At 49.0% G+C, this 25,699-nt stretch overlaps 1 protein-coding gene across 1 annotated transcript in view; it reads left to right on the forward strand.

The window, feature by feature from the left end:
• Positions 1 to 4,130: 4,130 nt before the first annotated feature.
• Positions 4,131 to 25,699, forward strand: part of WNT7A (Wnt family member 7A) — a 32,425-nt gene continuing 10,856 nt past the window's right edge. The window contains exons 1-3 of the mRNA XM_062500566.1: positions 4,131 to 4,682; positions 5,511 to 5,737; positions 16,360 to 16,631. Of these exons, the coding sequence (XP_062356550.1) occupies positions 4,612 to 4,682; positions 5,511 to 5,737; positions 16,360 to 16,631 (570 nt within the window). The 5' untranslated portion in view covers positions 4,131 to 4,611. The remainder of the gene's footprint in view (positions 4,683 to 5,510; positions 5,738 to 16,359; positions 16,632 to 25,699) is intronic.

The following is a 25,699-nucleotide window of genomic DNA, read 5'->3' on the forward strand; positions in this document are numbered from 1 at the left end:
CACTGGCCTGAGCTGGCCAGGGTTTGTGTCACCGATCGACTGACCAGAAGGGGATCGATCACCACAAGGCACGTGGTACCTTTGTGCTGCCACAAGGGTCCCAAAGGCACAGGGAAGGTGCTGTGGTCAGTCCTGGCTCTGCCCCTCGTGGAATTCCACGGAGGGAACAGCTCTGCAGCCTCTTTATTGCTCCTTCTGCAGCTCCACAGGTGCAGCTGGAAACTGAGAATTCACTGTGGTTGCTGGTAGGATAGATCTGGAGTGGGCCAAGAAGAGCCCAGGAAATTACCCAGCATTGTGAATGTTATTTATTCATTTATTGTATCTTTTCTTCCATGTGCTTTTAGGAGGCAGGAGATTCTTAATACAAGGAGAGTTGGTATATTAACCTCACATTTTTGCTACTGGAAGGACTCTCTGGTCTGACTTTCACAGATGTTTTGACAACAAAACAGTGCAGCTATGATTAGCCTGATAGAAGGGAGCCAGAGTTGGAGTATTGATGGTATGTGCATCTAGGATCTAGTTACAAAATGGGCTTTTAACTGCATTTTCCCTTGCGAATTCCAGTTATCAGAGGCCATCTTAAAGAAAAAAAAACATAAAGACAGGCAGCCTTTCTTTTTCATTGTAGATGGGATGTTTCTTGTATTTCTTTATGCTTATGAAAAACGAACCATTAACAACTCTGACCAGAACCACACACTGAGCAGCGTGTGCTGTGCAAACCTCCTCACCCACCAGCTCCATGCCCCGTGCTGGGAGCAGGGCAGCACTGAATCCCTGCAGCTCCTGGACCCAGCTGTGGTTTCAGGAGGGAGCTCAGCACTCCCAAAGGATTGTGTCCAGACCAATAGACTTCTCAAGTTTTTGGGTTTTTTTTGTTTTTTTTTTTGTTTTTTTTTTGAGAATAAATTTTCAAAGCTGATTTAGCTGCTGTACTAAATCACTGCACTGTCTAACACCAAAAAGCTGCCCGGACAAACAATTAACAATAGAAACATCATTGTGGCAACAAGTGATGGATGGCTCCAGGGTGCAGCTTGGGCCCTGGCTTCGTTCAGAAGAAAGTTACTGCTGCTAAATAAAGACATGGGTAGTAAAAGGTGAGAGCAGAGAGATTGTATCTGGAATAAAACTACTTGCTCTGCTTGGGGTGTGCTTCACACAGCACTGAGCATCTCAGGAAAGGCAGGAGAGCCCCATGGCTCTGGTCATAATCAGAAACTGCCAGGCACCAGGGAATCATGGAATGGTTTGGGTGGGAAGGGACCTTAACAGTCATGTTGTTCCAACCCTACCACAGGCAGGGACTCCTTCCACTGTCCCAGGCTGCTCTAGACCCAATGTCCAACCTGCCTTGGGCACTGCCAGGGATCCAAGGGCAGCCACAGCTGCTCTGGGAACCTGTGCCAGGGCTCCACCACCTTCACACAAAATTCAGGGAGAATTTTTTTCCCAAAATCCCATCTAAAGCTGCCTCCTTCAGCTTAAGGCCATTGCCCCTTGCCCTGTCACCCCCAACCCTTGTGGAAAGTCCCCCTCCAGCCTTCCCCCTTAGGCACTGGGAGGAGCAGCAGAGCCAAACCTCCTCCTGCCATGAATTCTGGGATTTCTCTTACATGCTTCTAAGAGTATGGTTTAGAGTTAATTTCTCTTGCCACAGGCAAGTTCCTGATTCCTACTGTTCTGTCATTAATCTCTAATTGTTGTTCTAAGTTTTGTGTTAATTTACCAAATTGCCTGTAACTCATTACCCTAAAGAGGAATGCCTCATATTGATTTTATTATGCAGATATTAGAATCTATTTATTAGAAGTAATATCTGTGAAGACACAGTATAAAAAAGGAGTGATATGCAGACCCTGTAATGGTAGGTAAGGATTAGTTGCTACAGACCACTCAAAAGACATAATGGTTGGAAGGATGATTTAAGGTCTACAGCATTTAAAAAAATTATCAAAAAGCCCAAGAAACTTTGCCAAACAAGCTGAACTACCTCCTGTAATCTGCACAGGAATGTTATTTTATGTATGCTTCAAATGCATCTAGGTCACAACATTTTTAGGAATGAACAGAGTAAGAGAAAGTAATTGATTAGTCCAGTGTACTATTTTCTCAGGAAGGTTTGCCATTTCCCACTCTTCCTGAACACCAGGACAACAGTTTGCTCAGACTTGACCTGTCCTATACCTATGTGCTTTGTTAGACAGCTGAGGTTTAATTATACTGATCATCACTAACTTCAGCATCATAAATAAGTTGTTTTAAAAATCCAAAAAAATGAAGCATGAACACATCTGTGGATGTGTTTGCTGGAGAAACCTGTGGTGTATGGGCAGAGCAGCGCTCCCAGGTTCCTGGACCTCTGGCTGTTGCACACCTGTCCCTGTCGCCCCCTTCTCGTGGCACTGGGGCACAGCTCGGTCAGCACCCACGGCGTGTTCCCTGCCGGTGACAGAGGTGACTGAACGCGGCCTTTCCGCTGCCTCCTAATGGCACTTCACTTTGCTGGGGGGTTTCCCCACCCAAGGAGGACCTGCTACAAACCTTGAATTTGTTCTCATCAATACCTGCTCCCTCTACTCACAGCTTTGGGCTCTGGCCCATCCCTTGTCCCTGGTCCTGAGTGTGCTCTAGGACTGGGAGCCTTTATTGCACTGGAGGCAGCAGCTCCCACCGCCCCGAATGCCCTGAAGGTGCTGAATGCTGCCCGCTATTCCCTCTCCACCCTCTGTTCCCTGTCTCCCTGTTTTCCTCTCTCCCCTCTCCCTCTTTTCCTCTCCCCGCCGCGCTGCCCGCGGCTGCAGTTCCGCCCGTTCCCGCCAGGTGTCGCTCTGACAAAGAGGTTGCGGCGGGCGCTGCCCGCGGGGCTCGGGGCTCCCCCGCGCCCTCACCAGAACCGAACCCGAGCCCCGAACCGAGCACGAACCCCGAAAGAGAACCCCCCGAAATCCTGCTCCGCACACTCTGCACCCCCCGCACCCCGTAGTCCCGCGCTCGCACCCCCCGCACCCCCCGCACCCTCGCGTTTCGCTCCGTGCTCCGCCCCGGCCGGGCCCGGGCCGCCCGCTGGCTCCGGGAGCCGTGGGAAGCGCGGCCGGACCGCACGGAGAGGCTGCGGGGCGCCAAGGTGATGGGAACGTTCCGCCGCACCCGGGAACGCGGAGCGATGGAGAGCCGGACTGGGACACCCCTTCCCTGCCCCGGGAAGTCGGCAGGGACGGACCTGGCCCAGCCGCAGGACGGGCTGCGCCCCGCTTGGACAGTTCGTGAGAGCGGGGGGTCCGCTGCCCCTCGAGAGGGGCTCCGGCCCGGCTCCTCCGAGGGACCCTGAGGGATCCTGGCATCGTGGTTTTGTTTTCAGAAAAACATTATCAGCAGAACAATTCCCGCACCACACCCCTGTTATCGTTTAGGTAACCTCCCTGTTTGAAATATTTTAAGTGGATAATAAAATAGTCACCATATCCGTGTAAATTCCCGCAACGAGGAGCCGGATCCTCCTCCCGGCCAGGCCGGCCGCCCCGCCCGCGGCAGGCAGATGGCTCCGCGGAGCTCCCGGGCGGCCGCAGCCCCCGGGCCGCCCCCCAGCGCGGGCTCGGACCGCGGACACCGACGTGAGCCCATTGCCACGGGGACCGAGCCCTGCCCTGTCGCTGGAAGGAGCGGCCACAGAGCCGCGGGGAGGTCACTGCGGGCACACGGGGCTCCCTCTTGTCGTCCCCCCCACCCCGCACCTGCCGGTGCCGCCTCGTCCCCGGTGCGGGCGGGGCGGCGCTCCGGGGATGCTGCGGCCGCCCGGAGCTCACCTCGGCGCGGGCACCGGGAGGCTGCGGGACAGCCCGCGACACGCGGGAGGCAGACCGGGGGGAGGAGCGTCGGGACAAACGCATAAAACCGGCCCCAGGTGCTCGGCGGCCCCGGCGAGCGGGCGGCGAGCGCGGAGTCAAAGCTGCAGCCCCGCTGCCGGCACGGAGCAGCGCGGGGTGCGGGCCCCCAATGCCGCCCGGCGGGCCGGGGCCAGCCCCGGGGGCGTCCCCCTGTGACACCCCCCGGAGCCCCCGCCGCGTTCTCCCGGGCCGTGCCGGCAGGAGGAGGGTCGCGCTGAGCCTGCCTGCAGGCAGGTGATCCGTCTGCCGCTCCCGTTCCCCTCCTGCCCACCTCCCCGCCTCGCTTCCTCCCCCCCCCACCCCCCCTACGGCTGGACAACTCCCTCCTTTGGGGAACGCGCCCAAGTAGCTGAAAAAGAGAGCGAGGGGAAAAGAAAAAAAAAAAAAAAAGAAAAAAGGAAAAAAATAAAGGGGGGGGGGGGTGTGAAGAAGAGAGAGAGCCAATTCACACTGAAGGTGGGGACGCGGCTTGCGCTCGCAAGACCCCGCAGCCCGTCCGGCTCCGCAGCCCCGCGCTGCCCTGACAGCGCCCGCGGCCGGAGCGGGGCCATGCTCAGAGGCGGCGGGGGCTCGGCGCGGAGCCGCGGGCGCTGCGGGGCGCTGCGGGGGCTGCCCCGCTCGGCCGGGCGGCCGTGACCGCCGAGGACGGAGCGGCCCGAACCCCGAGCGCGCCGGGCATCGTTTCGCGTGTTGATCTGAGCCACGGCAAGCAAAGAATATGAACAGGAAAACTAGGCGCTGGATCTTCCACATCTTCCTGAGCCTGGGGATTGTGTATATCAAGATCGGGTAAGTAAGTTTTTGGTTTTTTTCCCTTTCTTTTATAACAATCGCGTTCTCTCTCGCGCTCAGCCCAACCTGCCCAGACCTGTTACTATTTAACTCGGGAAGTCTCAAAGAAAAAAAAAAAAAGTGATGATGGTGGAGATCACGATTGTTTCTCAAAAGACAGGTAAAGAGCCCGCACCTCGGAGCGAGGCGGCGGCCCCGGTGATGTGCGGGGCTGCGAGGGGTTGGGCGGCGGTCCCTGCCGGGAAGGGACACCCGGCGATTCCCGGGCAGCCGGCCCCTCCCCAGCCCGGCCAGCGGGCCCGGTGCGGGGTGCCTCGGCCGCTCCCTGCCCGGTACCTGCCCGTGCCTCCCCCAGGGACATCCCTGGACCGCTGCCGCCCGGCCCGGGAGGGGCGCACGGGGGCGGCGGCGCTCCGGACCCGCAGCATCTCCGGCCAGGTTCGCCGGGCGCGGGGGTAGGCGGCACGGCACCGGGGCAGGGAGCGTGGGTTGTCCCCCTTCCTTCCCTCCCTTCCTCGGCTCTCTCCTCTAACTGCTCGACAGGTTTGGGAAAACCTTCCCAGCCCGCTGCCTGTGCGTGGCCCGGGCAGGCAATGCCGCTGCACGCGCTTTAATTCTCCGAGGAGGAAGTTTGGTCCTGCTTTGGCAGGAGCCCACGCGCCGCTTATCTCTGCCTCGGCTGGGGGAGAGGGGAGAGACCGGGGAAAGGCGGGCGCTCCCCGGGCACCTGCCAGCGCCGGAGTCACAGCACGGGAAGGCAGCGGGGGCTGCTCTGCCTCCGGGACCGACCTCCCCTCAGCCACCGCCGGTGTCTTGTCGTTGCAGGGGTTTCTCCTCTGTGGTGGCCCTGGGAGCCAGCATCATCTGTAACAAAATCCCGGGGCTCGCCCCCCGGCAGCGGGCGATCTGCCAGAGCAGGCCCGACGCGATCATTGTCATCGGGGAAGGGTCCCAGATGGGCATCAACGAGTGCCAGTTCCAGTTCCGCAACGGGCGCTGGAACTGCTCGGCCCTGGGCGAACGGACCGTCTTCGGCAAGGAGCTCAAAGTGGGTACGTGCTCTCGGCTGTGCCGCTGGTCCCGCCCGCAGGGCACGAGGGGCACCGGGGGATGCCACGGGCACGGCTGCTGGGCTCGGGGATGGGCGCCGTGAGTGTGTGCCCCTGGACACCGCTGCTGCTGTCGCTGCCGACCTGCTGCCCCCCGGCAGGGCACCTGCCCGTGCTGCGCCTCCGTGTGTGCCAGCTCCCGCTGCAGTATTTCACTGCCCTGCTCTCAGAAATCCTCTCTGGAAAGTTCCCCGTTTGTGTGCACAGGGCAGCAGCTGATTCGTGTACTCAGGGAGGGGGGAAAAAAAGGGGGTTAGTACTTGTTGAAGGCAGCGGTGAGAGCCAGAATGCTGAGAAGAGCTGGAATTGCACTTCTGGGGTGCAGGCATCCCCACGGGGATTCTGGCCTGATGTTCGTGCCTGGTAGGACCCAGGCTCAGCAGTCAGTCTCACTGTGAGGGAGTCCCACTGCACGAAATCATTCTCCTACAGCAGCCGTACCTCTGTGCCATGAGGAAGGGTGGGTGTGTTCTGCTTTGCGATGTCAGGGCGCTCACAAATGCTGTTCCAATCAACTGACAGAAGATCCCACTTCCATTTTCCATGTTTTCAGCTATCTCATCAGTACAAAATATATCCGAATTCTGAACTAAAGCAGCATTAATGCTAACAAGTGTAAATACCTGAAGAAATGGGGCTGAAGTTAAAACTCTCACGGTCCCATTCTCCAAAATACAGTAGTGAAATTTACTCAGTGGTTTTTCTGATTCCACAGCACTTAAGATGCAAAGACCAAGGAATGTGTTTTCCAAATACAGGCTGGTCTTTTTAGAGCCACCACTGAAAGCTTATCACTCACAGCACGGCATTCCACATCTAGAAGGATCTGTGGGTTCCAGTCTCTTCCCCTTGTAGAAAAACCCAGAAACCCCATCAAGCAATGCTTAGCGTGGCAGAAAACATGGATGTTTCATGAGGACGGCAGCAGCACAGAGAACAGGGGCCAGGAGAGCCCTGAGCAGCTGTGGGGGCACCCTGTGGATGAGCTGGCCCCAGGCACTGCTCAGTGCCATGGCAGGATCTGTCCCAGTCCCTCATTCCTGGCATTCCAGTGAAACACAGAGGTGCAGCCTTGCCACTCTGCTCTGGAACCCCTGAGAACACTGAGCGTGTGCTTGATTACATCGGTGCACACTGATAGGTGTTCCCAAAACTTAGATATTTAAGGAAAGAACAGAAAAAGAACAACACCACTCAGTTTGAAGGCCCCATCTTTCAACACCTTTGATAATCAGAGTGGCTCAAGTAGAGAAGGTAAAAAGCCCCCTGCACTACACTGAGAAACATCTGAAAATGGAGCATTTATTTGGATTACCTCACTGTTTCTGTTCCTTGAGCTGAGCTCTTCCTCTCAGTGATGCAGTCAAGTGTTTGCCACTTCTGTTGGTAAAGAGTCCATTTGGATGGCTGACAGGTTTGGGCTCATTTACTCCAAGAGTAACATTTCTTTGAACAGAAAATGTGAGAAGGAATTTTTTTTTTCTTCTCCCAGAAATTAGAAAATTGCGGAGTTGTTGTGGTCTGTTGTGTAAACATGCTCTCAGCTCCTTCCCTCCCTCCGAAAATTGAATTATTTAGCTGGCGGGTTATATTTAGGTCCTTTTAAAGAAAGTCAATATCAAAGGAAGTAGACTTTGATCTGTCTTTGAGGTGATAACTCTTAATATGTTCTATCTATCCATTACAAGGCTGAGATGGATAGGGCAAATTCTTCCTTGGTTTCAGAACACAGTTAAGAGTTGAATGACATCCAAATTACAAAACTCCATAAAATTCATTTAAAGAATAACAAACCCCTCAAATTTAAATAGGTTATATATGTTAATTTTAAAGTAAACTTTGGTAAAAATCACAGAGGATTGAAATCCAGTGGTGAATTTTTGTTTTGCACAGACATTCCTGCAGTCTCAAGAATGAAACTGCTCAGGCTCTCAAATACCATGAAATAGTTTAATGTAACTAACTGTTACTGCTCAGGTGGTCTCCTTGGTATTCTGTTTCTTCCCTATCAGCAGCTATAGAAATTCTGAATATCTGAACAATTCATCTTTCTATGGCTATGAGGAAAAGGCATCTCTTGTTCTTTCCCAAGGATCTCTACCAGGGTCTGCTCCAGGTTACCATCCAGAGAAACAATATTTTGCTTTGTTGAATAAGGGTACAACCTATGTGCCATAAAGCCATAAACCAAATTTGTTGCCCGCAAGAAGGAGAGGGCCTGAGGGCCTTACCCTGAATAGCAAAGACAGACGTGTGACATGAAGGACCATGAACCCCTATAGGAAGCATTTAAAGGTGACAGAGCACCAGAACAACCCAGGTTACCATTAGGTGAGGATAATGTACCCTCATTGCTTTTTTAATTAGCCTGTGACATGGTGTGTTCCAAAATACTATTTCAACAGCCCTGAACACCGCAGTCCCTTCCCTGGGATTTAACACCTGAGTGTGCCTTTCAGGCACTTGCATCCTGAAGTTATTGCCTGGGCAGCGCACGGCACCTTTGTCTTGCCACTTGCAATAAAGTCAGTGAGCCATGCATGAGCTCGTCCCTGTGTCTCTGTGAGGCTCCCTGTGCCTCTGCAGTGGCACTGCTGGGCTGCTCTGGGACGAGGAGGTGACTTCAGAGGGACAGGGCTGTGGCTGTCCTGGCCCTGCCTGGGGCAGCCTGCAGAGGCTCGCAGCAGTCTGGGAGGATGTGCCTGAGTGACTCCAGTGGAAATAGGCTTTGTGTGTGTCAGTCCAGGCAAGTAAGTTCCTTCAGGTACCGGAGATTCTTGTGATTATTTCCCAACCCGTGGCTTTGATGGCACACCAAGCCACATCTTTAAATCCAGGTTTCTTTCCTTTTATCCTTGCAGGGTAATCTATTTTATGAATGTTATGCAAATGTACTGCAATTATTTAAATTCTCTTATTGCCACTCAGGGCGATTCTCCTCCTGGTCCTGCTGTTGGGTAGCTGAGGGATCATGGCACTCCTGCGTTTCTCTTTTCCTACCTTTAAAACGGCATCAGGGATATTAACCTTATTGAAACACCTGGAATTCTCTAGAAGGAAAGCATCAAACAGTATTTCCCTGTTCTAACATGTAGTGTGTGAATATTTTTAAAAATTCACATAGAATCCATCTTCCAGTGAAGTGATAGTTATTTGTAGAGTTAATTTGTAGAATTTATTTGCAGAGTTTATTTGTAGAGGTACAGTAAGCGACCACTTAAATTCATCCTAGAGCATATTTGTACTCACAGGCTTGAGTTTCCCGCTCATGACAGTGAGCTTCCAACCAGTGCCCAGCACTCTCTCCAATTCCTGGATCATTTTATCTGCTTTGCCCTTCCAAAGAGAGAGTCTCCCTCCTGACACACTGTGGATGTCTCATGGTGCCAGCTGGTGACAGCAGTGCCAAGAGCACAAAGAGAAGTGACAAAATGCCATCAGTTTGCTCTGGTCACTGAGGGAACGATGGAGGGCACAGTCCAGATTCACACAGGGACGTTTTTTCTAGACCATTCCACAGACACCTTATTAATAATGTAGAGTCACAGAGAGAATTTTTAAAATAACCATGGAGATGACGCAATGCTGCAATTACGGACACACTTAAAACCAAATATATTTGGCATGGTGGTCAGCAGTTCTGTTCCTGAGGACGGCCACAATCAAAACCAACATTTTTAAAGCAGGATAGGCCAAAACCCTCCTGCCCATCTGTCTTCGGGTGAAATGTGGTTCAAGCCTAAGGATCTGAACAGCCAGAGATGCCTTTGACAGAGTCTGAAAATAGGATTTGGGCTCTGCTGGATCACAGGAAGAGCGAGAGCTGTGGCAAAAGCTTTCCATCAGGTGGCTCAGGGGCCTGTTTTGCAGGGTGCAACCCCGTGAGCAGGTGGCCAGCAGTAACTCTGCTGTTGTCTCAAAGGCCTACATTTCATGGGATGTGGAGGACAGCACCACATTGGCATCATATGGGAAAAAAAACCTATCTTATTTTGCCGCAAGTGAGCAGCACTGGCACTGTTAAAAAAGAAAGTGAAGTGGCACAAGCTGTTTGACTGCCCTGCCACAGAGGGATATGGCAAAGTGGAGACTCCTCAGGACAGATCTGAGAGAAGAGAGGCACAAGAGCCCTGCAGAGGCTGCAAGGACCCTGCGAGAGCGAGGATGGAGTGGTGCTCTGCAAGGAACATTACAGCAAGACATTTCAGCCCGGTCTGCACCCTGGCCTTACTAAAACGCAGCAGTTCTTTGCTCTCTTCTGCCATGGAAAATGCTTCAGTGATGCTTCACCCACCTGACATTACCCTTGGGAATAAGGCAAGCTGAAATCAGAAGAATCTCCGTGGGCAGGGTGGTCCCAAAGCTGATGTACAAGCAGGGCAGCTCAGCCCCTCTGCACGCTGAGCCCGATGCCTTTGGCTCAGGGACCACCCCAGGGGTGCCCTGAGGCACACACTAAACCAGGAGAGCCTGTTGGCTTTCCTTTATCCACTGCACAGTTGCTCTACACTGGACTGAATTTAGCAGTGATTTGTTTTCCAGATATTAAAATTGACTTTTCTTCTATGGCTTCAAACCACGTAAGAGAAGAGGGACGTTCCCACTTGTGCCTATTGAAACAAATGGCAACTGTCCTCCAAGGCAAGCCCTTCACTAACCTGTTCAGTAGCTGTCTTGAATAGCTCTCCTGCTGGTATGGAAAAAAGAAGAAGATCTGGGACATTCTCCTCTCTGACTGGGTAGATTTAACAGAAAAATTAGCAGGAAAGTTATGATAAACATTCATATTGTCACTGTGTTGCAGACAAACACTTGTGAAAACATCCCAGTACAGCTGTGCTAAAGAACAGATTTAATCTTCAATCATTTCAGGGAGCATTGTGATTTTAAATGCTGCTGTAGTCTCTCATGTCAGATTTTAAAGTCTGATTGTTTGAATTCCACAGACCAAGTGAGTAACCACTTGTAGAATCCCAGAAACTCCTGAGCTGGAAGGGACCCTCAGGGATGACGGAGTCCAACCCTGTCCCTGCACAGGCAGCCCAACAGTCCCACCCTGAGTATCCCTGAGAGCTCCAGCAGGAAAATCCTTCTTGTTTCTATATTTCATGGAATATTACCTGCACAGGTCTGTGGGAAACACTCTGCTGCTGCTCTGTTTGGTTTGGTCAATATTTAGAGGAAAGTTTGATAGATACTCTGTTTTCTGAACCACTGCTATTATGAACCCCCAAGATGCTCAGAAAAAAAAAGTCCTTAACAGGAGTCTTGCTATCTAGTCAGGTGAGGTCAGAGTCTGAATTTCTGTGTTAGGTTTCCAGCCCTTACAACCAGTTTTTACTGTCAGTTGACAGGAGGACTTGCAGGAGAGCAGTTATCTGCAGGCAAAACAGAGGCCAGGCTGAAATATGGCCTGATCATCCAAAGCTGCTTTATGCCAAAAAGTCAATCTTTCCCAGCAGGGACTGTCACTACAAGATAAAACATTGCCCCAAGGTCAGTGCAGTTGGAATTCCCATCACAAGGTTTTCATACCTGCTTCAGATGTGTCTTGTGAGTACTTGTTCTGGAGAAACAGAAAGATTGCATCTGATTGGGAAGGTGGGAGATCTCCTGTGGCTGGGGCAGTGCAGGGTTGCCCAGAAGGGCTGGGGCATGGGGGCTCAGAGCCCTCTGAAAAAGAGGGGACTTATCTGAATTCCAGAATAATGACTCTGATTTTTGCAGTGCACATGCCTTGAGTGGTAACTTTATATTTAAAGAGGGTATTTTCAGAAATAATCACTGTAGCTGGAGTGTTTCCTCTGCAAGAGTTTCATGTGCTGGTGAAAGGAGCTTTAGCTCGTGAAAGTGAGCAGGGACTAAACCCCAGAGTCTTGGATGCCTCTTAAAGCCACTCTGTATTTTATTTATTTGTACTAATCTTTGTAAAGCCACAGTGCTGTTTTACAGGGAACCATCCTTCTAATTTCAACTGAGTAAAGTATTTTAAAGCACCAACCCGCCAAACTTTGAACAGAACGGGAATAAAAAATTAGGAAGAGGATACTTCAATGATTTTTTTTTAAGCTACCATTCCTATTGTATTACTTATTACTATCTTATCCTATCTTATTATTCATGCTAGGTTAAAGAAAGATGAAAATAAAAAAACCTGCTGGACCATACGTAGTCTACCAAAGAAGGAGGAGGCAAAGCCCAGAGCAGGCAGGGGATGGGTTCTGCTCTACATTTTTCCAGGCTGTGAGTTATGGCCTCTATAGAGAGATGAGGAGTTTGCTGTGGCACATAATTGGCAAGGTACACTGTGTTTTCCATCTTTATATTTCCCAATCATATTTCAGCTCATGTCACTGCAGATAACTCCCCCTCTGACCCTTTGGCTTTAAATAGCAGAAAATACAACCCATGTTTTCCAGTGAGATAAACAGAAATTTGTCTCTCTTTTATTTCACAGCTTAGTCAATTTATGAGGGGGACTGATAGGGCGGGGCAGGCTGTTTAGAAACACCCTTAGATCCCAAACTGCTGAGTACCTGCTGACTTCCTGCAAATAAATCCACTCTGCATTTTGCAGACTTAGGCTTTGTTTCCCAAGCAACATTAAGGTATCACACTTCTTTTTAAAAATAAGTTGTCATTTCAAATCTGTGTGAATGAAGTTTTTACAAAGTTTTCGAATTTAAAGCTTGAACTTAAACCCAAATCAAGTTAGCTAAATTAAAACCAGAATGCAGACAGTCTGTGCAGCTGATAGCAGGCTGAGCAGCCCAAACCCAGTCTAGCAAACATTCACATCCAAAATCAGAGGCATTCAGGGAGTGTTTGCAGAATTAAGGCTCCAAGGTGTGCATGGGCTGTGTATAACTGTGCTTAGTGTTAGGAGAGCAACTACCCTGGTAATACGTGTGTCTGCACCCCCCTGTGACCCTCTCAGTGACATCTGGCACCCCAGGGTGGTGGCTGACTATGCAGAGCTCAGAGACAAAGGCACAGGCAGCCTGACAAGGTGTCCTGCCCAGTGCAGGGTCTGCAGACAGGACTTCAGTGTCAGCAGATGGAGCTGCAGAAATTTTGGAAGCCTTCAACTCCAAGTTCTCTGCCATCAGAGCAAACGGAGCTACAATGTGCTGCACACCTCGCTGTAGTGCAGAAAAACACAGGAAAAGCAGGAGGATATTTCTGTCCAACACTTGGAGAGAAGCCCCCGTGGTCACACAGCACTGAGGCACGGGCCAGGGTGAACCCCAGGTGAGGGTGAGGGAGCAGAGCCATGGCTGAACCCTTCAGGTCATTGGCTTTCTGAATGGCCAGAGCAACCTCTGACTGCTGCCAGGTCCTTCTAGGGAGGTTCCAGTGCCTGCAGTTGAGCTCTGGAGTGTTTACCATGGTTTGTCTGAGATAAGGACAAGAATGTGTGATTTGGGAACTGAAAGGAGGGCTTGTAATTCTTGTACACATCCAGGGCAGGTTGGACAGGCCTTGGAGCACCCTGGAGTGGTGGAAATGTCCCTGTCTGTGGCGCGGGTGGAATGAGAGGAGCTTTAAGGTCTCTTCCAACCCAACTCGTTTGGGATTCCATGATTCTGGGACAGGTGACTCTCTGCCATTGTCTAACTTTTGTAGGAGCAGCTGCCTGCCATACCTTGTTGCAGCCACGTTTCCCCCTTAGATCCTCCAGGAGTTTCAGCTCTGCTGAAATCCAAAGTAGAGTAGTAGAATTTCTACTTAGAAGTGTCAGGAGCACCCCCGTGCTCAGGTTACCCTGTTTGGGCACAAACGCCTGGGACCTCAAGAATTGCAGAAGAGACTCAGGCTGGTCTGAGCTTCCCTCCCATGCTGGCATTTCTGTGAGCCAGGCCAGGGTAATGAGACTTTAAAAAGTCAATCATTTATGAAAAACAGGAACCATTGGATGCAGGCACGACAAACCCACATCACTTTATCACCACTGCACAAGTACCAAGGCACTTCCTACCTGAGTCAATTCTTCTAGGCACTTGCTTTGTTTACCTTGTAATCTCCAAAATCTGAGTTTTTAAAAGCTGCTATGATTTTCTCACAAATAAGACAAATTTATAAAATAATTTATAATTATTTTATGTAATGTAACATTATGTAATGTAATTTATGATCAAGTTTGACACTGGCTTCTGACTCTGCTTGTACTAGCTAATTTTATATTTTCTGCATTGCATTCTTATTCCCTCAAAAAAGCAGAAGAGCTGTTCAGCCTCTGCAATGCTGAGTATGTCAGATTCAAGTGATGTCCCAATGGTTTTTGTTCTAGATCTTGAAAATAACTTGTGCTCAACAAAAGTAATCGGGTCAAAGTCAAAAGGAAAAAGGAACCACATGTAAATTCAACTCAAAAATATTTCCTTGACAATATCCCACTTGCTGCTTCATGGAACAGAAACTTGGCGTTTTGTTGGTGCCCACTGAGAGATAAAGTGGGACTTCTTATTGTACACTGTTTATCAGTGCCTTTTTCATAGTGTTGTGCTTAAAATAGTGAGGGTGTGCATGAGTGTAAACTGGAGGAGGAGCTCAACTCCAAATACACCTAAAGCCTGGGATTTCTTTTCCACGCTCAGATTTTTACAAAAAAGCCAAAAGTTCTAGAAAGCTCCATCTGCAATTTCCACAGTCAAAATGTATCATTTTATGATTTTTTATTTTTTTTTTAAGTAAGGAGAAACAAGGAATCCTTTGAAGAAGTCTGATAATTGACTGCAAGTTCCATAATAAATGCAGCATGTAGCAGCATTAGGGAGTAGTGCCTTTGCTAGTAGAGGACACCAAGTTGACTATTAACAGATTGCGATAATGTCATCTTGTTTTCCATTTTACTTCCTCGACATAAGGAAGTGAACATTTATCATTAAAAGCAACAAGTAGAGAAATCCAGATCATGTTACACGAAAGGGGTGCAGCGTAGAAGGCAGAAGCGTAGTAAGGTTTCTTTTCCAAGTGACGATTTTTATTTTTTTTTTGTGAAATGCAATGAACAGCAAAGATGGGCTTGTTTCATGGGTTACAAGCTCTTGCCAGCAGCTGAGGTTTACCAGGACTCAACTGACGGGCACTTGGAGAAGGGAAGCAGATCTTCCCATCTGGACTCCTCTAATTAAGAGCCTGATTCCGATTCTGTTGAACAAGGGTGCATTTTGTCATTGGAGAAATAAGATTTGGGCAAGTTATTGGTTTGGGAGATCCAAAAATTTTTAAGGACTCTTTGATATACATGGGCAACCTCTGCAAACCTCCTCAGGCTGTGAAGGGCCCTCTCTCAGCTGAACTGGCCCCAAAAGTCTCACAGATCCCATAGGGGCCATACACCACAATGCAACAAAACTTCAACAACAGAAATTAAATCTTAGATTTAAAGTGAGAAACCCCCCCTCAAGGAACAGAAACCTGTCATTATGGCCTTATTGCACAAAGTAATATTGGCCTGGCCTCTGTCTCACAGCCCTCTGGTGAGACTGTTACTTCACCTTGCTCTTGTCATGGTGCCTACAACAGGTCAGGATATTTTCTTCATTTTATGAGAAATTTTGAAATTAAACTGAAGACTTATTCATGGAGTCAGCACAGATGTCAATGTTGAAAACTTTTTGACACCTACAGTGTGAAAAGAAGTCCCAGTTGAGTTAAAATATTTTCAGAACAAGAGTCCAACGAAAGTGGTCATCCTGTAAAAAAACATTTAGTGTAGCATTAATTCCTAAAATAAAATCCTGTTTCTGAGTCGAATTTTTAAAAGGTTGAATATGGATGTTTTAACAATTTAACCCCCAAGCCAAACTATTTTGTTTTCCTTTCTTTATTTATTTTTGACCTCCAACATTTGCCACCTCACCCTTTTGCTTTTAGTTTGCCTACTTCTAATAGCATCTGGAAATGCAGAGATGAAGCTGCCTTGATGCCTTGGAGCAGCTCCCTAGAACAAACACTAGACAAGGTCAGGAGAATGAAGTGGGCATTTACTGAAGGCCTTCAGTAGGCACAGCTTGGGCAGGCAAAGCCTGCCAGAGGCTGCACCCAAGCTGGACAATGGTGACGAGTTTTTCACACAGTTCTGAGTTTGGTCCATTTACATGTCAGGGGTTAATCCTCCAATTACAGCTGCAGGTAATGAAGTCATTTACCCCCAGTTTGCTGCCCCCCAACTCACTTTTGTTTATACGTTCCAGAGCCTGAGGCTGTAGGGTGTCCTTGCGTTGCAGGCCCAGAGCTATTGCTTTGTCTGACCAAAATGTAAGAAGACAGTAACTAACACTCTGTGTGGAGTTTAGAGTTATGCGCTAACGCAGTACAGGATCTGAAACATAGAAAAGCTAAAATCCTAAGACATCAGCCTGAACAACACTCGACCTCCCCCTGCCTCACGGAGAGCGATGGCTTTAGAGACGAGCGAGAGGAGCAGAGCCCTGTTCCTGGCGCAGGTTTTACCCCGTGCCCAGGAGCAGCCGGCGCTGTTTGCCTGCAGGAATTGCCCGTTCCCCTCCGCCGTGCCCTCCGTGCCCTGCCCGCCGCTCACGGCCTGTTCTGCCTTGCAGGGAGCAGGGAGGCGGCGTTCACCTACGCCATCATCGCGGCCGGCGTGGCCCACGCCATCACGGCGGCCTGCACGCAGGGCAACCTCAGCGACTGCGGCTGCGACAAGGAGAAGCAGGGCCAGTACCACAAGGAGGAGGGCTGGAAATGGGGCGGCTGCTCCGCCGACATCCGCTACGGCATCGGCTTCGCCAAGGTCTTCGTGGACGCCCGGGAGATCAAGCAGAACGCCAGGACGCTCATGAACCTGCACAACAACGAGGCTGGGCGCAAGGTGAGTGAGTGGCCGTGCTGTCCCTGTCTCCGTCCTGGGGTTGGGATGGGATTTGGTGCCCTGCAGAGCTGGAGAACCACGGGGCTGCCATGTTGACATTGTTCACGGCAGACAATTAGGCACCTATGCAGCTTGTTGGACCATCTGCTCATCAAACATTTGTCTAAATGTTACTCTTTGCAGCTGTGAAAAAGGAAAAAAAAAAATCAAACATTTTATCTGGGAAGTCAGACAGTATTTCTGGTAAAAAGCTGCCTACTGCTGTGTGGGTGAGCAGGAGTCTCGTCAGGTTCAGGCATGAACGTCTCACTCAGTTGAAAAGGGATCATTTTCAACCCCACCGCTCAAACCTCGCTCTTTGTGCGAGAGCCGCCCCTGCAAGGAGGAAAAGGCTCCAGCAGCAGGACCCCAGGCGGAGTCCCTGTCACTCTGTGATCACACCGTGACACAGATTTGGGGTCAGCACAGCAGCATTCCCAGCCATCCCATCCTTTGGGACTGAGAGCCGCTGCTGCAGAGGCAGCACCGAAGGCAGGGCTCCAGCAGCTCCCACACACAGGTCTCCTGGCGATGCTGGGCACTGAACATTCTGGGTTTGGTGCCTTGGCCATGTTCCTGATCTCCAGCAGCAGCTGGGGCAGGCACAGTATCCAGCCTGGTCTGAGCTGTGCTCCTCAAGTCCCTGCAGCCAGGGTCAGGCATTCCCAGGCAGTCCCAGTGGGGCTGTGGCTCCGATTCCAGAGCTGGAATAGCCAGGGGTGTCTGTGTGCTCCCCTTACTCCTGCACAGCCCATCAGGCCTCTCCCTGCAGGAGTTCTGCTGATCCCATCTCCCAGGGATGCCAATCCCTGCTTCCTCAGCTCTTCTTTTATCTCCTCCTGTGCAATAGTCCTGATTCCAGTATCACGTGAGTGTGACTTAGAGGCAAATGGGAGAAGGAAGTTGGGAGCAGCAGCTAATTTGTGCATGCTATTTTTGTTGTGGTAATTACCTGTAGGCTCTGAGACATCTCCAGTTATGCTGGAGCCAGGCAGATTGTATTGAAGAAAAGCATTTCTACCCCAAACAAAAGCCTAACCCTTCTTTAATGTAATGCTACTGTAGGAGCTTTATAAATGAGATTCTAGGTTTTACCCTGTGTCATATCCCAAATGCCTGTGTCTTGCTCTGTGCTGCGAGCAACTTGTACTTCAACACTGGCAAAATGAACCCTGAATTCTGAGAATAACTCAAGGATTGAGCATTAGTATTTGCTAAACAAATAATTCTGAGATCTTTGTTACTTAGCTTCTGGTAGCATGAAGACACATCCTGAAAAGCTTGGTAAAACACCAATGCCCACAGTCTGTTCTGCTGTACAAGCACGGGCCCAGTGAAACAAAAACTAGCAGAGGAGGTTCACCTTTGTGGCAAAGCTACTTCCTTGAAAGATCTGCTTGTATTTGATGGGTGCTGGCAGTCAAAGATTCCCAGGAAATGACACACCAGCCTACACCAGACTGCAAACATAGCTGGAACTGCCTTCTGGCCAGAAATTTTTCCCCAAAAAAAGCGAAGTTCAAAAATACAGACAGATAGAAAAGTTGCTTTTTTTGCTTTGGTTGTCCCTCAGGTATGGACTATTGGTGCTGAAGGTGGCTGTGGGAAGGCCAGCTCCAGGAGCCTCCCCAGCCTCCCTGTGAGGCTCCTTGTGTTTCTCACCTTTCTGTGCACAATTTGGTGTCCTGAAAGCTCGTGCCTGGAAGGTTCAGCTCTCCACACTGTTATCTCAGAGAGCAGCGGTTTGTGCTATCTCTGGCCATCTGCCATTTCTCCAGTAGGCTCAGGAACTGCTCTGATCTAGAGATATCTCTGTGCTTCTTCCTGCATCCCTCACAGAGCAAAATTACCCATCTTTGTTTGAACAAATCTCTGCTTGAAGGCTTCAGGGGAGAGAAAGAGTAACAGGACTAAGGAGAGGCTTGTTGCTCCACTGCCCTGTAGAGAATGAATGAATGAATGAATGAATGATGTTTTTGCTAAAGAGATTTCTTTCAGGCTTTGCTCCTGTGTGAAAGATCACAGTATTTAAAGACAATTGGCAGGGAAGGCCATAACAGGTATTTGGCACACCAAGACTCTCACAACCTGACTCTTCCACAACAAAGACAACCTTGTTGTGAGGTACAACTCTCCACTTTGGAGCACTATGGATCTTATCACCGTCCAAACAATCTATTCATGGTGGCTTTCCTCTGGGCTACAAATTCTTGTCTTGTTTCACTTGCCCATGCCTAGGTTTTGATTATATTTATGCACTTTAGGAGAGAGACTGGCACCCACCAGGCTTCAAAAAATAAATCAATTCTTATTGATTTCTTACCACCACCTGTAGGCACTGCTACTGTTATTCAAAATTCAGTCCTCTCTACTTTTTTGGTCTTGCAATGTGAAAGTGAGCTATGTCCACTCACCTGGTGCTCACCTGTGACAGGGTCCTTCTTCAAGGTGACACCTGCTGCAGGTGGTTCAGGATGCACTCTGGGAAAGCACAGATCTATCAATATCTAATTGTCTTCTTGAGAACCACTGATAAAATAATCCATTTCATCTTGGTGGGTGAGAATGGTATGCTGGGAGCATTGGGAGCACTGGGCATATAAGGGCTTCAGGGTGTGAACCACAGAGAACCACCAGGAAAAGCCTGATCCGGGGCTTCTGGAGACCTCAGTTCAAGGCTTTTCAGCCTCTCACAGTCCTGTTTTACCCAGGCAATATCTCTGTGCTCCTTGGGGTGCCAGCAGCAGTCTCTGAACATCCTGAACACACAGCTCTGTCAGAGCAGCGGTACAGTTATCCAAGGAATGGGCACAACCCCAGGGCTGCCAGAGCTCCAGGAGCCTTGGGACAATGCTCTCAGGAATGCCCAGCATGGGATTGTTGGGGTGTCTGCGCAGGGCCGGGGCTTGGGCTGGTTGATCCCTTTCAGCTCAGGATATTCTGTGATTCTACAATCTGTCAGCTCTTGCTGGAAATGAGACAACTGAGGGTGTCAGATGAGGAGGATTTCAGAGGTCATAGGTGGAGAATATCCCTGTTCCTTTGCTGAGCAGCCTGGGGCATGCAGTGCTTGGAAAGCCCCGATGCATGCCCAGGGTGCAGCGGGGAGCAGCCCTGGGAGCAGCGTGCAGGACACAAGCCATTCCCAGCTGCTCCCCACCACAAATCCAGCCAGGGGTGCCCATGGCTCCTGCAGCCAGGGGCAGCTTTCCTCACACTGAGGGACAGGCTCTGGCTCTGTTTCTCTGTCTGTTTGGGTGACAATCCAGCAGGACTCACTTGTGTAGCACAGGTCCCTGGGGCTGCTGGAAGGACAGGAGCAGAGTTCTGAGAAGGGGTCACAAACAGCCCACCAGAGTGGCCCCGAGCAGCCCCAGAGCCTCATTTGTCAAAACCACTGGAGAGCAGCAATTCCTGACCTTCAGAAGCAGAGTTTAGGGTGTCTTTCCTCTTTGAATTAGTGTTTCCTGAAATGCTGATTCACTGCAGGAAGGAGCAAGCAGTACAGCGAGAACAGGAGGAGAATTCCTAACAGCTGGGTCACAAAACGGAGATAAAGCTTCAATTAATTTAAAGGCATAATCCTTATTTGCCCTGCAAACTTCCATGTCAGGGGGTATAATTGCAAGACTGAATTGCCTGTTAGCAAATTTGTCTTCTCAAATATGAAGTTGATTAAATTACTGTAAGTAACACAATAATGTATGTCTGAGAGATATTTATGCTCCAGGAAATAAAAATGTTATTTTCCAGGTTATCCTGCTAAAAAATAGCAAAGTAGATACTGAAAGGCTCTACGCATTCTGGCTGTAAACATTTCATTCTGATAGCATAGCAAGGTACATGACCAGACTGCTCTCTCCTCCTTTTTCCTTGTGACATTGAAATTCCATGAATGGCATCTTGCATCAGCGTTACATCATATTAAATATAATGCAATATTATGAGTCATTGTTATAAATCATGGACACAGGCTGCATTAGAAGGCTTTTGCCTTCAAGAGCACATCAAGGTGGATTTTTATTCAGCATTTCTCTTTGGAGACATGTGTAGGTGCACTGACTTTGCAATGTCTCTCCATCCTCTGAACCGGGAGCATTTCAGATTTCCCCTTCCCCCTCTGTGGCTCCCAGGGGATGTGCAGGACGTGCCTGACAGAGCTGCTGCAAACAGCAAGCAAAGCTGTGAGCACCCAGGAGGTGTTCCTGAAATGGATCATGCAGGGGTCACAACAGACAGACGTGTTTAGTGTTTTATCCTGTAAAAAACTGCAGCAATGCTCAAGTGGCAGAGTGGCATTCAGAAAGCACACAGCTCAGGGCTTCTCCAAAGCTGTCCTGGAAAGCCACACTTGTGGGACTCTTTACTTGCTGCTTCTCTGACCTCAGGAGGACATTGCTGCCATGAGACCTCCTGAACATCTTCCCCTTCTTACGTGGTGTGCAATCACCACTGCAATCAACTCTCTCTGGAGGGGACAGCTATTTCTACCTCTATCAAAATACCTTTTTCTTTAACTAGCCTTTCACCTGACTACCAGCAGCAGCACAGAACATAACCTCCTGCAGATGAACCACTTGAAAAGCTGTGAGCATCACGTTAGAAAAGAGACAGGGGTGATAAAAGAGGCTGCCAAACAACATAACATTTCTATTTTTCTGAATATAGGCCTGAAATTCTGAAGGTTTAATAGTCCTGCCTGAGCTAAATCTTAAAGCACATGAAAATATGCAGTGAAAGGAGAGTGCACCTCGTGGACTTGCAGCCCCACTGGAGTGGTCCTGCCTTGGGAGGACCAGTCTTGCAGAGGGACCCCAGCATTCCAGCAGTTCCTGGTAGGAGCTCTGCTCCTAAAAGATGACCAGGGATGCTGGCCTGCTTGGCACAGCTGAGTGCCAGGGGGACACAGAGGCACAGTGGAGCCAGGAGGTTCCTTCCCACAGGCTGCTGTAACCCAGCCCTGAGCACACAGCCCAGCTGGCTGAGAGAGCCACTCCGTGTCCTGCTGCTCTAATGGCACACACCAGAATAAAGCTCCAGTGCCTGGAGCTGCTCACAATTGCTGAGGACTCCAGCGAGTCTCAGAGAGAGGCTTCGAGCCAGCACAACAGGGGGAGGCTGCCCTGCCACTCCTGGCACCAACAATCGAGGGATATTGGAGTACCAGCAACACAGCCACCTTTCCTGAAGTTCAGGGTTTTAGCAGTGCCTTTGCAATTGCACTTTACATTTTCCAATGTGTTTTTGTTGTGGTGGTGGGGTTTCTCGTTTTGGTTTGCTTTTGAATTTGGTTTGGTTTTTCTGGCATGGACACAGAAATGTTCCTCATTTTCCTTTTCAGAAACATCTATTCCTAATGTTAGGGATGCTCCTCAAACACTCAGCTGCATGGTGCCCCTTGTTGATAGTGGCAGTGACAATTCTGCCAGACCCCACTGTCACTGTCAGAGCTATGAAAGGGAAGGTTGGCAGATCTTGACCTGCAGCCTGGCAGTGGCACCACTGTGCTGGAGACAGCCATGCCCAAAACATCCTGCAAACCATCCTCAGCCAGGACAACACACAGCACTTCCACTCACAGAGCAGCAGTATTAATAGATAAAAAATTGGCTCCACTGCTAAAACATCACACAAACCCAGGAAATCTGGTGCTAGGTGCAGCAGATATGCCTATGTAGGGTGTCCTAGGAGCTCTCCTGGTACAATATTTTGCCTAGATTGAAACTAGGCAGACAGAGAATGTTTAGGAAAAGGTTTACACACAGGGCTTGTGTCTCGCTGTGACCAGACATGATCTGTAAAAGTATCTTCTGGCAAATCTCCAGTGTGGCTGTAGAGGCAAAAAAGAGTGTCCACCCAAAGACCTAGACACAGTTCCTTTTATCCAAGGTACACCTGGTGCTGAGTCCCTGCCTTCCCTCCAAACACTCCAGCCCCTAGGTCTGGTACCCCAGCTGTATTTCAGTGCAATAGGAAAGGAGCCTTAAATGCCACAAATTCTGTCCTGGAAGCTTCATCACCCCCACTGGCTGGGGGCAGCAGGATTCCCAGAAAGGCCAAGCTTGGAGTAAATCCAGTTCACTGAATGGGAAAGCTCCCACTGAGGTTGGTGGGACCACAGAGCACAGCTGAGTGTTTCCAAAATCCCATCCAAATCCATCCCAAGGCTCTGCTGGGCAGCCTCCTAGGTGTGAAAAGAAATACAAATCCCTTGCACCCTTACAGCATTTTGTTTGTGTTTGAAAGGATCAAAGCACTATTTATTGACTTTCCTACTTTGTAGATAAGAGTCTTAAAGCAAGTCTGAGCTTGACAGACAAGCTCTGCATCTTCTCAACAGCCTAGAGTGCAGATAAAGGAAGCATTAATGTTGGTCTAAATTATGAGAGGGAATTGGACTCCACAAGAACTGTAATCCACAAGAATGAATTTTCATTCCACTTGTCCTCCACTTTCAGATAATCAGAAATGGTGATACATGGTCCTACTTGTATTTTGGCTTTCAGCTCCCTCCTATATCTCATGTGGTTGAAAACTGAATTCCTGATTTACTCTGGAGATTGGGGAATGATAAATGCTATCACTCTCCTGCAGTCACAGTTTTAGAGGTTTCTGGCATTATGAGCAAAACATGCATTTCATGTGTGTGAGTACTGGATGCTGCTGACAGAGAGAGCTGGGACTGAGGGCCAGGCTCTCTTCATAAATAACAAAGATCCCAGTTCCAAATTTAATATCATGCACCTTTTATAATGGCAATAATCAGATGCTTGCTTTGATGGTTAATTTGCTCAGCAAGCCACTGGCTGGGTCATGGGTTTCTGGACAATTTCTGTTTTAATCTGGCCTTTCTCTTAGGACAGTTAGCAGTGCTTCCCATAGGACCACACTTGTCCTTCTGTGCTCAGAGTGGAATATCAGCTAGACAGAAATAGGTGCTGTGTAGGTTATTCACCTCTCCCAGAGTTTTCAGCAGCATTGGAGCCTTGGTAGAGCCTTTACTGTCTCTCCTGTTGCAGAACAAAAGAAATGTTACTGAATTGAAGCAAATGCAGCTTTCACAGAGCACAGTAATCCCACAGCAGATTCCTGCTGTGTTTGGGTGTTGAAAAACTTATCCTGGTCATGAAACAAAAAAACTGAGGGGTTGGGTCAAGATGAGCTTCAAGGTCTCTTCCAGCCATTTTGTGATTCCATGAAAAGTTGCAAGAAAAAAACCAGCACCTGTTAACATTAACTGTGACCTATGAGCTTGGCTGTCCTGACCTGTATTGGTTTTATTAACCTATGCCCTTTGATGTTTTGTTGAGAAATTTAATCGGAATCCAAGATTTTTGAGCTTCTCACCTGGATTTTGGCCTAAGTTTTTGAAAAATTGTCCAGAAACAGCTGTTGAGAACTGTTCTGTTTCTTCCAGTTGACATTTGTTACACTGCAAATTTAGGTTTCCAAATCCAAGACTGATTTCCTTGCCTCTTATTGGGATCTTCCATATCCACACTTTAGCAAAACTCAAAGAAGTTTGGTATTGGCCAAGTCAGAAGGAAACCAATGGTTAGGCCAGCTCCCTGGGAGCACCTCTAATGCAGTAAGAGGCCATGGTTATACACAGAGTGTACACCAAAGTCTGGTGGAGATCTCCAACTGTGCAGCCTCATTCATTGCATCTCTGACAAATTAAACCTCAGCCTTGGACTTGGGGCTGGATTTCTTCTCCATGCTGTGTCAACATGGGCTAGAATCCTCTGCAGTTACAGCCCAGACCTCCTGAGCCTGAGCTGAAAGTATCTCCAGGAATGTTTCCAGGAGCCTCAATGATGACTAAGGGACATAAACTCAGTTACCTGAGCTGGTGTGTAACTCAACAGAGGTTTTGGTAAAACTGAAAGTTAAACCAAGGTTTGGTTTAAAGCTTGCCATAAATACGTGGCGCAGAAAAGTCTGAATTTGTGAAACCTTGAATGCTCACCAAGAGAAATAATTGCTGCCACGTGCTGTACAAATGCAACAGGCTTTTGCTTTAATGGAAAGAATTGCCAGGTATTTTGAAGTAAACGATTAAAAGATCAATGAATGAAGAACAGCGTTTTCATCCAAGGACACAGACAAGGCCTGTTGGTACTGGAAGGATGCAGAACCGAACTGTGGAAGGACAGAAAGGTTTCAGGGAACTGCAGCGAAGATGCTTGGCTCTCATGTTCAGTTAGTGCCAGAAGGCACTGGGATTCATTTGAATTAGTGCTGGTTATTGAAACCAGCCTGAGCTCACCGGTACTTGAAAGTGAGCTGCACCTAAAGGGTGTCCCAGGGCCAAGCAGCAGGAATGTGATGGCATGGACTGTAACCCAGATCTAAGCCAGCTCCATCCTAGGCTCCTGACCTGCACTGAGGGAGCCAGCCTTGCCCACAGCATTCCAGATCCTGTACCAAAAATGAGGCATACACTGCTAGGGGACAGCCACACACCCTCAGCAGAGCTGCTCCCCCAGGAGATGTTCACTGAGCCACAGCACACACTGATATCTTTGGGTGGATAAATCCTGCAGGCCTAGGACAACTAACTATTGAGGGGGCATAATAGCCTGTAAATAAAGAAGTGCAACAAGGACTCAAGAGAATGTGTCCAAAAGACTTGGATTAAGACTTCACAGAAGCTTCTTCAAAATGTCTACACTTTGTCATATTTAGTTGAAATTACTTTGAAATTTTCAGTGGGAAATGAGAAGGCAGAAGGGAGCCAGACACAAAGTGAAGGCTTAGGCTTTGCTTCTCTCGGGAATCAGCCTGAGAAGTCTGCCTTGCTATACTTAGTGCAAATTTAGAGTGAAAGGTGTAGTCAAGCTCCTAAAATATTTTCTAGAAAACTGTAGACTTAAATAACTATGCTTAGGAATACCTTAGCATTAAGATAATTGTCTAATTTGGTCCAACAGACTTCTGCTTTATATTAAGGTACCCCTTAATGAGAGATTTATAAAATTGAGCTCAGATTAATACACTAAAGGTGCACTACGGACATGCATGGTTTC

Source organism: Cinclus cinclus, chromosome 12 (assembly GCF_963662255.1).
Source record: "Cinclus cinclus chromosome 12, bCinCin1.1, whole genome shotgun sequence".
Taxonomy (NCBI): Eukaryota; Metazoa; Chordata; class Aves; order Passeriformes; family Cinclidae; genus Cinclus; species Cinclus cinclus.